Source organism: Oculina patagonica, chromosome 11, assembly GCF_052425735.1.
Source record: "Oculina patagonica isolate OP01 chromosome 11, crgOcupat, whole genome shotgun sequence".
Classification (NCBI taxonomy): domain Eukaryota; kingdom Metazoa; phylum Cnidaria; class Anthozoa; order Scleractinia; family Oculinidae; genus Oculina; species Oculina patagonica.
Window position 1 is genome coordinate 17,620,030 of NC_135768.1, and position 15,871 is coordinate 17,635,900.

General features: G+C 35.9%; 1 protein-coding gene across 1 annotated transcript; it reads right to left on the minus strand.

Annotated features, from left to right (window-relative positions):
- Nucleotides 1–10,350: 10,350 nt before the first annotated feature.
- LOC144629704 (uncharacterized) lies at nt 10,351–11,279 on the minus strand. Its single transcript, XM_078487927.1, has one exon. It carries the CDS (start codon nt 11,277–11,279, stop codon nt 10,359–10,361), a length of 921 nt encoding a protein of 306 aa, XP_078344053.1. The 3' UTR covers nt 10,351–10,358.
- Nucleotides 11,280–15,871: the final 4,592 nt, after the last annotated feature.

A 15,871-nucleotide genomic window follows, 5' to 3' on the forward strand; every position in this document is an offset into this window, starting at 1 on the left:
ATTACGAAAACGTACAGTTCTCGTCAGTGAAATAAAAGAAATTTTTAGGCAGCGCTGCACAACAGTTGTTTAACTCCATTGCGAATATCATTCATTCTCCAGAGATAAAGGCCTGGGTTGAGTGAAGAAGACACAAATAAAAGCACAACAGTCGCCTGTATGGCGGCATACTCTTCTCCTAGAGTCATAGAATTTTGATTAATTTTTCTTGCTCTGAAAACGAGTTTTTAATTTCCTTTCAACTAATCACTTTTACCAAAGTATATAGACTAGATTAATTTCAACATAAGCTATAATAAAAATGGATGTTTGAATTTCTCTTCAATTATTCAGCTCCATATGAAGCAAGATAAATTAACTTCCTAGTAAGGATTTTAATTTATTGAAAATACAAAGCATTTTTATCATGAGCCTCCGGTTCGTGACACTGCGCAAGCATTCCCGTTGTTATCGGCATAAAATTCTTTACTTACTTGCTTATACCTTAAGTCTCCGTTCGAGCTAAGTGGCCTATCAGCCGGAGCGCATCCCAGATTCAGCGGCATGAAGCTGCTAGTCAACTCCACCCTGGATGGGATGCTAGTCTATCGCAGGGTTACCCTCCAACACCCTCTAGTGCTCATTTACATCTGGGTGGTGAGAGGCACTGTGAGAGTAAAATGTCTTGCCCAGGAACCGTACAGAATAACCCCGGATAGGGCTCTAACCCGGACCGCTCGAACCGGAGTCCAGCGCACTAATCCTTAGGCCAGCGCGCCTCTTATTCCCTTATTATAAATCAGTCTTTAAAGGCAAACTGAGACTAAATTAAAAGTGCATATCGTCATTGTCCGCACTGCGATAACCAATTCAAGTAAAAGAGATCTCAGCCGTTGTCAAAAAGCTTAGACTCAGGTGCATGAAGCATTAAACACAGGCGCAGGCAATTTGCTGACAAAGATACTGTTATCTGCGGTCTTAACCTGATTTGCACCCATGGCTGTTCTGTTCACTCGCCACCGTTCTTCAAGTACAAGGTGGCTTGCAAATATTCGTTGTATATTGTTCGAAAGAGACGTAAGGGTGCAACCAATTCAACTTATGATCTGTTGTTTCTTGTACTTTGTACTTTGGCCATCTTGTGAGTGAGGCATACCTTTGTCGAAAACTCAGCTGCGCCATTTGCTTGAATAAATGCAATCAACGTTGGTTGAAGTCTACTAAGTAGCAACATCAGAATAATTGTTTGACGCCATTACGAATGTCATTCATTCTCCAAACGTATAAGCCTGGGTTGAGCGAGGAAGACAAAAATAAGAGCAACAAGGACACACTAAAAGCAACAGCTAATTCTATGCGCCTCCCCAAGATAAGATAAACAACACTAGAAATAAAATACGGCAAGAAACAGAGAGAAAACAGTAATAAAATGTAAAGAATTGAGACGACAGATTTCTTGTATTTTGCCAGGTCTATCGCCGGACGACCAAAATTCTGAGGTGTTTCGTTTGCTTGCACTTGCTGTTGGTGATGACAGATAATTCGGTAAACTTTGAAATAGGCGAATGACGTGATAACAAAGCAAAACAGCATCATTGCCTGAATTGTAATATACACCTCACGTTCATACGTTTCCTTAAAGTCGAATAAAAATCGCAAAACAACCAAGGGAATTGGTACAAGCAAGACCATTGCTACAGTCAGACACCCACGATGCGATGTAACTAGGGATCGTCGAGACATGTGCAGCCATCGTTCAACGGATATGAGTGTTATGAAGAGATTCGTGATGGAAATGAAGTAGGTAGCACTGCCATTAGCAATTCCTCCTACGACAAAAAGAATTGTTGGCCTTTCGCAAACAAGCCGAGGATTTTTTATATAGATAAAATTAAGTGCAGCGACGAAAGGCTGGGCAATGAGTCCTGTACACAAATCCGTGATTGCTAATCCAGTCAGAATAATATGGAATGGTGTCCTAACAAATGTCTTTTTCCAAATTGCCGCCAAAATCAGCGCATTTCCCACAACTGCCACTGGTGACAAAATGGCAATTAATGTGGAAGTGAAAATAGTAACTACGGTAAAGAAAGATTCGTTCTGCCCATCGTCACCGGTCAAGCTACAAGCAACGGGAAAGGTTTGCTGTTGAGAGGAACTGTTATTGAACATGGCCTTTCTTTGTTCCTTGAAGAACTTCGGTTACGTAATTAGTCTTTCTGTGTAAAGCTTCGTGAAAACGAACCTCCGTTTTGTGCTAAAATGCAAATGTTATATAGCAATACTTATCTATTGTTCGGTCGTCTTTTCTTCCATCTTTATTGTTTTGATTGCCAGAGTTTCCGTTAATGAACTAACTGAAAACAGTCGCATAATGGTGACAAAATTGTAGAAACGTTCACAAAGTCACTTTCCATAAGTTATTTCCCACAAAAGGGCAAGCACTAACTTTGCAAAGTTAATAAGAGTCTGGTAGTTAACGGTATAACTGGGAAATAAAATTATAAACGCATTTTCCTTGATGTTTAATTATTATTTTTTTCGTTCCCTAGGGTAAATATGACAACTTATCATCTTATCTCATGAAAATCGTACTGAATTTTAAAACTAAACATTAAATACAACATTGAAAGAGTTATATCTCTTGATCACATTTTCTGCTTTACTTTGCCAAATTTCAAACTCGATTCGCTTTTATTTTCAGTGTTCGATGCGGAAACACTTTTTCAGAAACAACTATTCCTTTCAGGAAAAATGAAGCGTTTTTGTGTTGCTATGGTTTTCAAATTACATGTAAATGCACACCACTGCAGGATCATTTAAGTAAGCAAAGGGATACGATAAAAGTATAATAAAATTAAAAAAGCAAAAAAAAAATAAAAATAGTCCTAAGTTCGCTTTCTCGACAGAGGAGTCAGTAAGTGATTTCTAACAGGGATATTAAATTTAATACCAGCACAAATCCAACAAAAGACGCAAGAAAATTAATTTACAGTTACACAATAATTAATGCAAGGCTTTGTACAGGTGACATGATGTCGAAAAGGAAAGTAAAGAGTACAACTTAGACTGGCATAACATGTAGCTTAAAAAAGTAAACGTTGATCTCAAAACTAAATATATTTTTACCTAAAACGGTTAAAAAAGCACTCTTGTGTTAAACTAGTGGATAGGATTGTTGTTTTGAAACAATCTGTAACGAAGAAAACACCAATATTTCGCTTGCAACCTAAGTATATTGCACAAAGTATTTAAAGGTCTTGAATAGTCTATACGAGAAACGACGTGACAAATCGTTCATTTACAAATCTTGAAAATTATAGCTGGGCGTATTAGAGAACCGAGCGATGAATTTTCCTTTAAATTTACTGAAAGCTGTAGGCTAGAGAAATAATTTGCAATGCTGCGGAAGAATGAGTTATTTTCAATTAACGAACACCTAGCAAAAACCAGACGTCTTTCTTACATAAAATCTCTTAGTTAAAACAAACTTGCTCTCACTGAAGTTTCTAACAAATGTGCACCACATACTTAGTTTTCTCGTAACATACACATTTTCGCGTAAAAGAATACATAACATTCTTCATCGATCAAATGGTGTATTAAGGTTTTCAGTGTTACACCATGCTGAGCTTAGCCAGAAAACAACAGTTGCCTCACTCCATTGCGAATATCGTTCATTCTCCAGAGGTAAAGGCCTGGGTTAAGCGACGAAGACAAAAATATAAGCGCAATAGACGCCTGTAAGACGGCATGTGCATTTCCTGAACTCTCCTGACTTAGAATTAGGTAAACCCCACTAGCGACAATATAGTCCAGTCATTTTACTAAAAATAATGGGTCAACCTGCAACTAATTGCAACAGAAGAAATTTCAATGGTTTTTGACCAAGAAACTTATCGTTAATATCATATCAAAAGTCCCAGAAAATCCTGTCAGGGAAAGTCATTGAAAAATGGGTGTTTTTAGAAGCTCCGAGACACGTTTTTAGAGATGCACGGAAACGAGGCTGAATAAAGCTTTTCCAAAAAAGCGCGTGTTTATAACTTAAAAGTCAAAAATACAACAAAATTTGAAACGATATCTCAATTGGAAGGTTTTCTTATTTTAGAAATCAAGTTAATTTGTGATATTTCATTAGTACACAGCTTTAATTTTATGTCTATTTTAGTTGCTTGCCGCGTAAAAAAGTCGCAACCCTAGCCTGTGTATGGAACTGAATGACATTAAGAAAAGTTGGCTTTTTTATCTGGAGCGATTTTTATTTTTTTATGAAACTAGTTGAACTGTTTAAACCTGTCTTCAAAAATAGTGATACAATTTAAGGAAGCTTAATTTTCGTGTAGAAAGAGAAAGAAAAGCGTGATTTGGCGTGAGATCGAAGTTTTAAACTCGGAGGCGTGTATGAGACTCACACCCAAGGCGGGTGAGTTCGCAGGTATAGTGTGCTGTGTTTGACGCCTGCAGAAATTGTAATCTCCATCGAACAAAATGGTTTAAGAACTTCAATGTTCTGTGCTCCGACCAGGTAAGTGTATTCTGAGTTCTCTTCAAGAGTAGTTTTTTCTTTCAAAATAAAGAGGTTTCCCTTTGCTGACTCATAGTGTATCGCATCCAATGCACTGTTTCTAAAGCGATTCTAACGAGTTTTCTGCGGCTACAGTATTTCTTTGAGTCTTTCAACGCAGTTGAAATGCGACGTATTACATTCTGGTTTCAAAAATATTTACTAAAAAGCGAGATCACTGCATACAATGCTGCAGTGAGTTAAAATAGGAACAACGTTATCCTTTCTTCTACTTATAAAGAATGATATGTTTCCAAAAGGTTTTAAACCCGATTGCTGAAATTTATTGGACGAAAAATAGAGCGTCTATGATTCTATTGCACGTTTGACACAGTCTAATTTATATCCTGGTTATTTTTAGACCAGCAAGAGCCTAAAATGGATGAAATGTGTTGTGCAATTTGTCAAAAATAGTATCTCTCTGTCTGAAGGGAAGTGAAGGTATAAACCGCACAAGCGCAGAGCGCAATGACATCCAAACTATTCCCGGTCAAAAGGTATACAAGGCATGTCGCCGCACGTATTGCCACCCTAGTAACATTGGCCAAGCCAAGAAACAAGAAATCGCAAGCTCAAGTTAACGTCGTTCATTGGATCGCAAGACTGAAAAATTCTTTAGCTTTAAAACTGACTGTTTCTACTGTGGTAACAAAATTGATTTTGAGAAGCAAAAGAGAAAGCCAGGAGAGGTGTTCCGTGTGACAACCCTCGAGACAAGAGAGACTCTGCTAGACACATGTTCTGAAAGGGAGATTCTTGGGCTGAAGTGGTACAGGCGAGAATTTTAAATGTCTATGATTTGCCGGCCGCCGGTGCTATTTACCATCAGCCATGCAGCGTCAACTTCAGGACCGAAAAACAAATGCCAAAAGTATTCAGTGCGTCAGATCAGCTGAATAGTAAGAAAAGAAAAAAACTATCAGTAGCTGTTTATTCATCCCTTGCAGAGATTTTGATATGTCAACCACGTGTCCATAGTTGCCATGAAAACACCTTACGAATCGTCCTTTTTTACATTTTTCTTTATTTTTTTCCAGATTTTTCCCATATGCATTTTGACATGATTTTGTATCAATTTCCTTCATTTTCCGACTTTCCGAGAAAGTGTTGAAATCCAAGATGTTGGCGTTTATGACGTCATAAGACGTCACAGCCCAAAATAATTATGTTATCTCATAGAGTAAGCTCAGTGCTTTCAACTCAGTGTAAATTAACTTCACTAGGCATTAAAAGAACGAAAACCTTTGTACTGCGGTCGGGGTATGATTTTGCTAGTACGTCTGAGGGTTAGTTCTGTCATTCACACAGTCAAAACACAATTTAGGTAAAAAGTGGTTCAAACTTCTTTTTTATGGAAGAGACCATGTAACTCTGGTTCTTGTTTTGTTGTTGTTGTTGTTGTTTGTTTCTTTTTTCTGCGGATAAAACCATGTCTGACCATTCAAATGAAGGCTACTGAAAAGAAGTACTTTTTGAAAAACACAACATTTATACAGTGGTCCAACTGAAAGTGAAGCATGTCCTTGTTGAAAACGTCATGGTCCATCTAGGTGGACGGAATATTAATGAAATCAACCAAGATCAAAATGTACTAAGTGACATCCTTAAAATAATGTTTTGACGCCATTACGAATGTCATTCATTCTCCAAACGTATAAAACTGGGTTGAGTGACGAAGATAAGAATAACAGCAACAAGGACACACTAAATGCCACAACTAATTCTACGCGCTCCCCCAGAATAAGATACACCACAGTAGAGATAACAAAAGGCAAGAAACAGACAGAAAATAGCAATAAAATGTAAAGAATGGACACGACGGATTTCTTGTACTTTGCCAGATCTATTGCTGGTTGACCAAAATTTTGCGATGTTTCGTTCGCTCGGACTTGCTGTTGATGATGACGAATGATCCGATAAACGCTAAAATAAGCAAATGCCGTGATGACAAAGCAAAATAAAACCATGATCATAAGCGCAAAATGTATCTCACGTTCATAGGTTTCCTTAAAGTCGACGACAAAACATCGTAAAACTACCAAGGGAATTGGTAGAAGCAAAACTATTGCTACTGTTAGACACCCACGATGCGATGTAACCAAGGATCGTCGAGACATGTGTAGCCATCGTTCAATGGATATAAGCGTTATAAAGAGAACTGTCATGGAAATGAAGTACGTAGCACTCCCATTAGCAATTCCCCTTATGGCGAGAAGAAATGTTGGCCTGCTGCAAACTAGGTGAGGTTGTTTTATGTAAATAAAATTGACTGCAACAACGAAAGGCTGGGCGATGAGCCCTGTACACAAGTCTGTGATTGCTAATCCACTAAGAAGAATATGGAATGGTGTTCTAACAAATGTTCTCTTCCAAATCGCCGCCAAAATCAGTGCATTTCCCACAACTGCCACGGGTGACAAAACGGCAACTAAAACATTGGTCGCAAAAGTAACTACGTAAAAGAAAGATTCATTTTTCCAGTTGTCACCGCTACACGATAAGGGAAACCATTCTTGTTGAGACGAAGTGTTACTAAACATGATTGGGCGTATTTTTCTTCATGAACGTCTGTAAAGTAATGCGTTTTGCTGGGAAAACCTCACAGAACATGAACCACAGTTTTGACCTGATATGCAAATTTACCTACATCAAGCTACTGAACTAGATTATTTTATCCGCCCTGTTGATGGACTGTAAACAAAGAGCTCTCAAATCTTTCGCCTGATAAAACAAATAGTGACGTTAGACACTTTACTGGTTGCAAAACAAGATGTAAATCGAAATTAATCCTTTGTGTGGTCGTTTTTTTGCCCGTTTTGGTTTTAGCAGCCTGAATTTTGCATTAATAAACTAACTCGAAACAGTCACATAATAGTGACAAAATTGTACCAAACGTTCACAGATTCTTTCTATTAGTTTTCATGCCCTTAGAAGGCAGGTGCTAACTCTGTTAATAAAATGAAGCTCCGATTGTAAACAGTATAACCGGGAATTATAATTTTAAATACATTTTCTCTGATGTTTAATGATTTTTTTTTCTGTCCCTTAAGGTAAACATGATAACCTATCATCTTATCTAATGAAAGACGTAATGAATATCAAGGCCAAACATTTCAAGACAACATCAAGAGCCGTATCCCTTCATTGCATTTTCTGCCCTTTTTGCCATCGAAAAAAATAAAATGTTTTTTTTGCTACTATTAGGGGAAAGATTTCTTTCCTGCAATTATGTTTCCACGGTTCCTAAAAGAGCTCTTTCCAATTCGATTAAATTTTCAGTGCTAGTTGCAAAAAAATTTCGTTTAAAACAACTGTTCCTCGTCGAAAAAAATAAAATGTATTTTTTCGTTAAGTCTATTGACGGCCGAGCAAAATTTTTAAATTGTTTTATTTGCTTGTACTTGCTGTTGGTGATGACGAATAATTCGATAAACGTAACTTTGAAATAGGCGAATGACGTAGTTAGATAGTAAGTGAGTACGCTTACCATACTTGCGACCCTCATGTGATCCTTATAAGTCGGTTTATTATATGACAAAACGCTGAAAACTATTATGGGAGTCGGTAGAAGGAACAGTATGATGACAGCGAAACATCCACGACGCGATGTAACCAAGGATCGTCGAGACAGGTGCAGCCATCGTTCAACGGACATAAGAGTTATGAGAAGAATCGTGATGTAAAGACAATAGATGGCACTGCAATCGCCAATTATGTCTATGGTGATAGCGAACGTTGGCCTATCCCCGTCACTTAACATAGGGTTCATAAAATGCATCAAGGCTCTCGCGACATAGAAAGGTTGGGCGATGAGTCCTGTACACAAATCCGTGAACGCTAATCCACTCAGAAGAATATGGAATGGTGTTCTCGCAAACGTCTTCTTCCAAATTGCCGCCAAAATCAGCGCATTTCTCGTGACTGCCACCGGGGCTAAAACAGCGACAATAATAGATGTCGAAAGGACAACTCCCTTGGAATTACTTTCATTCACCCCTGAGTTTAGATAAGTAGGAAAAAGTTTAACAAGAGTCGTGTTATTGAACATGCTCTAAGTGTGATGAAGATCAACCAGTGAAGACGTTAGCTCAAAGAGAACTAATTGCTTTTAGCTCGACACTTTAATGTTTTTCTTCTTTTGTTGTTTTACTCTATAAAGTAAATATACGATATTAATTTGAAAGCTTTCACTAGAAGCCATTATAGGTATAATGGCTTAATAATTTCTACCCCATGTTTTGAGTACTTGGAACAATTAAAGAACAGCAAGATGTCCTAAGGAAATAGTTCTCTTCATCGCCATCTGCCTAAGCCTTTTAAGAATATAAATTTCCAGTAATTGCTCTTCAGAGAAAAGGAAATATACAACTGTGTATCATCTTAAAAAACCCAAGAAGCTACTTTTTAGAAAAGGTAATTTTTCCCTACAAAAGGCGCTAATTTTTATCAAGCAAAGCGTAAAATCCTGATTCTCTAACAGTTAAAGAAAATAGAATTATTAAAACCGGATATTTGTGTTGACATTTGAATAAAGTCGTTGTAAAAATGTGTTATTGGTTTTAATTCAATCTATGAAACCTTGAAACTTAATTGCTTTATGTGAATTTGAGAAATCTCGTTTTTACTGAAGCTGTAAAACTTAGCCGAACATAAGACAGTGATACGATTGAGATAGATGAAAAGTTAAGTTTCTCACATGAAAAAACAAATCAGGCGTCAGTAAATAGGACTGATGTGATTAAAAAACACGTTTACTCTGGAAATAAATTAAAATTGCATTGGCAATTACGTACGTAAATAAATTTCCTTTTAGGATGATTGCGCTATGTGTTATTCCAAAGATATTCCGGTTATATTTCAATCCACTTTTGTGTTCATGCCATGGGTGCATGATATTTAATTTCTACTGAAAGCTTCTTGAAAAAAAAAAACTTGTATTTTCTTTCTTTCCTTTTTTGAGATTTTCTGACCAATCCATAATGCCTTCATGCATTGGTTCATTTGAACTACCTTCATCGCAAAAAGCTGTTTTCAACACACATTTCAAAAATTTAATTAATAAGGCCCACGAAGAAATAGTTTTTTCCGTCTTTTAATCCGAATAGTAAAGCTAAATAACAGCTACTTTATTTCTTTATATATACGGAAAGATGATAAATTACGAGTTTTGAGCTGACTCTTCTGAAAGGTTCATTGGAATAAACTATCCTTATTCAAATATGTGCCTTTTTAAGCAAATTGTCATTAGTTATGGAGTTTTCACCTGCAAGAAATACCTTTTAGCGTCGGCCTTTTTGTTTTCAGAAATGACAAATACAATTAGGAAGTTAAAATGAATTTTCTAAAGTGTTAGATCTAGAGACAACACTAGGTGGTTAACCTTGGCAAAAAAATTAAATAAATAAACAGCAAAAAAAACAAAAGAAAATAATGCGTGGCCCCATTCACACATTAAATCACAAGAGAAGTCATTAAAATGTAAAACTCGAGACCAACACACATTTTAAACCTGACAAGAGTCTCGTCAAGACCCAGTTTTATGCTATATACGTTTAATAAATAGAACCATGAATAGCTGTTTTCTTTTGGATGACATTGATTAACAAGCGGAACAACATACCCACTTTCTAATCTATTTACACTTAAAAATGTAACAAATAGCAAAATATGATAGGAAGGTTATTTATTTATCGATACAGGCCACACATGTATGAAGCAATTTTTTTAGTTTGGTGAAAGTGACTTGGATCGCTAAGCACAACGTTCGATTTTTATGGGATAATGGTCCGTAATTCAGTTAAAATCGTTTTCTTTAGCTATCTTTGCAGAACAACTGTTTCACACCATTACGAATATCATTCATTCTCCAAACGTATAGACCTGGATTGAGTGACGAAGGCAAAAAAAAGAGCATCAAAGACACCCTTAAGGCCACAAGTGTTTTAAAAGTTATTGGTGCAGTGATAAACACTCCAGCAGAGACAATATAAGGTACGAAACAGAGAGAAAATAACAATAGAATATACAACATGGAAGCCACGGATTTCTTGTATTTCGCCAGGTCTATTGCTTGTCGGCCAAAATTCTGAGATGTTGCGTTTGCTTGGACTTGCTGCTGGTGATGACGAATAATTCGATACACTTTGAAATAGGCGAATGACGTGGTAAGATAGCAAGAAAAATCTAGTGTCATAGTCGTTATGAAAAAATGTTTTTCATAAGTTTCATTTTCATTTGCTAAAACGCGGAAAACAACTGCAGGAATAGAAATCAGTAATAGTATGATAACAGTAAAACAGCAACGACGCGATGTCACCAAAGATCGTCGAGACATGTGTAGCCATCGTTCAATGGAAATGAGTGTTATAAGAAGAACCGTTATGGAAATAAAGTATATGGCACAGCAATCGCCGATTGTCGTTACTGTAACGTGCGCTACTTTAGGATGGTTTGTTTCGTACATAAAAGTTGCTGCGGCAACTAAAGGCTGGGCGATGAGTCCTGTACACAAATCAGTGAACGCTAATCCACTCAGAAGAATGTGAAATGATGTTCTCGCAAACGTCTTCTTCCAAATTGCCGCCAAAATCAGCGCATTTCCCGTGACTGCCACTGGGGCTAAAATAGCCACAATAATGGATGTCGAAAGAACAACTCCCTCGTAATTGCTTTCCTCCACCCTCGTGTAAAAAGAAGTTGGTAATAGTTTTACAAAAGTCGTGTTATTGAACATGTTCTGACTGTGATGAAGATCAACCAGTGAAAATGTTGGTCGATTTTAGCTTTAAGAATGATAGCTTTAAGCTGAGCACTCTTTATTGTTTTTCTTCTTTTGTTGATTCACTCTATAAAGTAAATATGCGGTGTTAAATTAAAAACTTTCTTAAAGGTATAATGGTTTAATAATTTCTACCCCAGGTTTTGAATACTTGGCGCAATTAAAAAGCAGCGAGGTGTCCAAAGAAAGTGATCTGGCTCATCGCCATCTACGCAAGCTTTTTTTAAAAATACAAACTTCCAATAATTGTTGTCGGAGATAAAGCAATATTTAACTGGGTATGATCTTGAAAAAATCCATGAATCTGCTGTTTTGAAAAGCCCTAATTTTTTAGCAAGCAAAGCGTAAAATCCTGGTTTTCTAACAGATAATAGCATTATTAAAACCGGATACTTGTGTTTTCATGCGATTCTAATTGTTATGGAAATGTGTTATTCGTTTTAATTCAATCTACGAACCGTTGAAAACTTACTAACTCTATGTGAATTTAACTTAAGATAGCATCGTTGAATCTCGTTTTTAGTGAAGCTATTAAACTAAGTCGGACATAAGATTGAGATAGATCGAAGGTTTAGTTACATTCATGAAAAACAAGTCAAGCTTCAATAAATGAGACTGATTTGATTGAAAAACACGTTAATCGTGAAAATAATTAAATTAGCTTTGCATTGGTAACGTACATTATTAAATGTCCTCTTTGGGTGATTGCGCTGCGTGTTATTTCAAAGATATTCCGATTTCTATTTCAATCCACGTTTGTGTTCATGCAATGGGTGCATGGTACTTTAAAGCTCCTTGGAAAGAGTTTTTCTTTTTAAAGATTTTTCTGTTCAATCCATAATATAATCACCCAGTGGTGCATTTTGAACTACCTTCATAACAAAAAGCTGTTTTGAACAAGCACTTCAAATTAAGAAAGCCCAATAAGAAACCTTTGTTTTTTCCCGTCTTTTATTCCAAATTGTAAAGCTGAATAACAGCTACCTTATTTCTATATATATACGAAAAGATGATTAATCCCGAGTTTTGAGCTGACTCATCTGAAAGATTCACTGAAATAAACTATCCTTATTCAAATATGTTCCTTTTTAAGCAAATTGTCATTAATTATGGAGTGTTCACCCGCAACAAAATTAATACCTTTTAGCGTCGGCCTTTTGTTTTCCAAAATGACAAATACAATCAGGAAGTTAAAATGAATTTTCTAAAGTGTTAGATCTTGTGGCAACACTAGGTGGTTAACTTTTTTTTTATTTTTTTTTTATTTTTATTTTTATTTTTTTTTTTATTGATTGCTCACACATTTACAAACATTACATTAACAGCGTTATTATTACACTACTTACAGATATTATTTGCACAAAAAAAAACTAACAATACATTACGAACTACAGTTACAATACAATGTAAGTTAACCTTATTAGAAATAAAAGAAAAAAAGAACTTACAAACACTAGCCTATCTTATACCTATAGAAAATAGCCCACGTAGCATTTAAGCAAATATTTTTTAGGAGAGTAATATTGTATAATTAAGGAGATCGGAAGAAAAAAATTACTACTAACAGGGTCAAACCAGGACTGAAAAGTTAAATTTGATTCAGTTTTTTTTATATAAATTTTTAATTTGAAAGGTGGCCGAGGAGAGGTTTCCATTTCTCTGATGAAGAATTAGGATCATTTTTTTCAATTTCATAGCTTTTGTTCATGAGATGCAAGAAGTGCGAAAGATTAGGGATTTCGTTTTTTAATTTACAGACCCAGATACAATATCTGCTCATCAGACAAGAGAAATTAATTTGCAACTTTGCATTTGAGGTGTCTGGCTTTAGGCCGAGAGCAATGGTCATGTCTAATTTATTCCCTTTCTGCGTACATAGGGATGTCTGAAGCCATTTAAAAAAGCTTTCCCAAAAACGAGTGGTCTGGTTGCAATGCCAAAAAAGGTGGAGCAAAGTTTCTGTTTCCTTTTCGCAAAAGGAACAGCGGTCACTGTCTTTGACTTTAATTTTATACAAAAAGGAGTTTGTAGGTAGACGTCGATGAAGAAATTTAAATTGGAATATTATTAGTTTGGTACTTTTTGTGCAAATCTTTGTAGATTGAAAAGCTCTTTTCCAGTCAATTTCACCTTTTTCCAAGTCGCAATCTTCGTGCCATTTCGCCTGAGAAGTTTCCGGTGCTTCGCTTTCAGTTGCAACTAGAATTTTGTACGTTAAGTTGCTGGGTTTTTTTGCCTTGAGGAAAATTTTAATGAATGGTTCAATCTCATCTTTTTCGAGGCTATCTATGTTTTCTTTGAAACGTTTTCTTAGATTCTTCAGCGTGGCAATAATCCCCCCGAATGCTAAAGGGCAGGCTTTGAGTCCGTATTTATTCTGAAATTCTTCATAGGAGAGAGGTTTGTTTGCGTCTTTCATGAGAGACCTAATGGTCGATATTCCATTTGCAAGCCATTCTCGAAAATAGATGGGTTTGCTATCTATTCTGATAAGAGAATTATTCCAGAGAGGCTGTGATTGATAATGTTGTAAGGAGGAGATATTGTCAGTGTAATTAACCTCGGCCCAGATCATCAGAATTTCATTAATGAAGATATTGGTAGATGAGAAGTGATGCTTGATATCTGTTTTGTTTAAATTTCCAAGAAAAACAGCTTCTCCGCCATATCTTCCAAGTTCTCGTTCAAAGAAAAGTTTCCATTTTCCTAAGTTTGTTTTGTCAAGATATTTTTTAATCCAAATAGTTTTCAAAGATTTATTAAATGAGAAAAGGTCAATCATTTTAAGCCCACCATTACTGTAATTGTTAATCATAATGTTTCTTTTAATTTTATCGGGTTTCCCGTCCCAGAGGAAATGATAGAAAGCTCCATTCAGTTCTTTGATAGCCTGGTGGTTTGTTGGGAGAGGGGAAAGAACATGAACAAGCTTTGAAGCAATTAGGCTCTTTAATATAGCGATTTTTCCAAGTAAGCTTAGCCTTCGGTACTGCCAGTTTCTAAGTAAATTTCGAACTTTCTCTTTTTTTTCGTTAAAGTTCAGCTTTACCGTTAATTCGGGTTCTATTGAGAGCCACACGCCTAATGTTTTGATTTTTAAATGCTGCCATCTGAAACCTTTCTCGGGAAACATAATGTCTTGGCTTCTTGCTTTTGAACCTATCCACAATGCTTCGGTTTTTTTATTATTGAGTCTGAGACCAGAAATCTTGCTAAATTTTCCGATAACATCGAGCGAAGTTTCAAGCGCGTCTTTTGAGCCGTCAAGGATTAATGTCGTGTCGTCAGCATATTGGCTTAATTTGATTTCTTTTTGGTTGACTGAAATTCCTTTAATATGTTGGTCACTTCGGATTGCGCTAGCTAAAACTTCGACGGAAAGGACAAATAAATATGGAGAAAGAGGGCAGCCTTGCCGCACGCCTCTCTCAATTTTAAAACATTCGCTCATCCATCCGTTGTTCATTACGCAACTTTCGATATCACAGTAAAGAGTTTGTATCCATTTTTGAATGGAAGGGCCAAAGCCATAGTGTTGCAACGTTTTTTCAACGAAAGACCAAGGCTTTTTCGAAGGTGGTTAACTTTGCCAAAAAAAAAAAAAAAACAGCAAAAAAAAAAAAAAAGTGTTGACCCATACACATATTTAATCAAAAGAGAAGTCATTAAAATGTAAAACTCGAGACCAACACATATTTTAAACCTGACTAGAGTCCCGTCAAGACCCGGATTATAATTATAATTTATAATTCACAACGAAAGAAAAGTTTCCAACAAAAAAAAATAATAAGCTTAGGGAATTTTATTTCAAACTCTTACACAGAATAGTAGTCACCAAAAAAGAATTATTTCTCTTTGGTGTGGCAGAGGACGCAAAGTGTCCATACTGTGATTTGAATGACTCCATAATTCACACTTTCTACAACTGTAATTGGAGCCAATTATTCTTCGCAGAGGTTATAAAATGGTTTAATAAAGAAAATGCCACCTCTCTTACCCTCTCTCCAACTGAATTGATTTTTGGTAAGGACAAGGATAACATAAACAAAGAAATAGATATCATTAGAAAGTTAAACTTCACCTTTTTATATGCAAAATATTATGTATACAATCAGAAATTATTGAATGGAAAGCTGTCATTAATTGAATTCTTAGCCAATGTAAAATTCAAATACATCTTCGAAAAATTTAATTGTAGTTAAAGCGAATTATTTGAAATAAGAGTGTACTGTAGGATGAGTAATAGCGTGTATTAATATTGATGATGTCTTGATGTATTGTAATTTCTAATTTAAGATCTAGTGTGCTAATAACTATATTATACTTGTAAGTTTTTTTCTTTTTTTTTCAATTATTGTATTTGTTTATTTTTACGTTATTCTGTGTGTATATTTTTCTATTGAAATGAATAAAAAAAAAACCTACTACAAAAATTTAAATTTTTATTCAACCATTCGTAAACTGACGGACAAAATCGACTCTGGCATATTCATGCACAGTGCACTTACATCAACGAGTTCTCAGATGACATTTTTAGCTGTCCGTAC

What these genes read in the sequence shown, in the direction of transcription:
- LOC144629704 (XM_078487927.1), bottom strand. Translation starts at nt 11,279, where the DNA reads ATGTTCAATAACACGACTTTTGTAAAACTATTACCAACTTCTTTTTAC.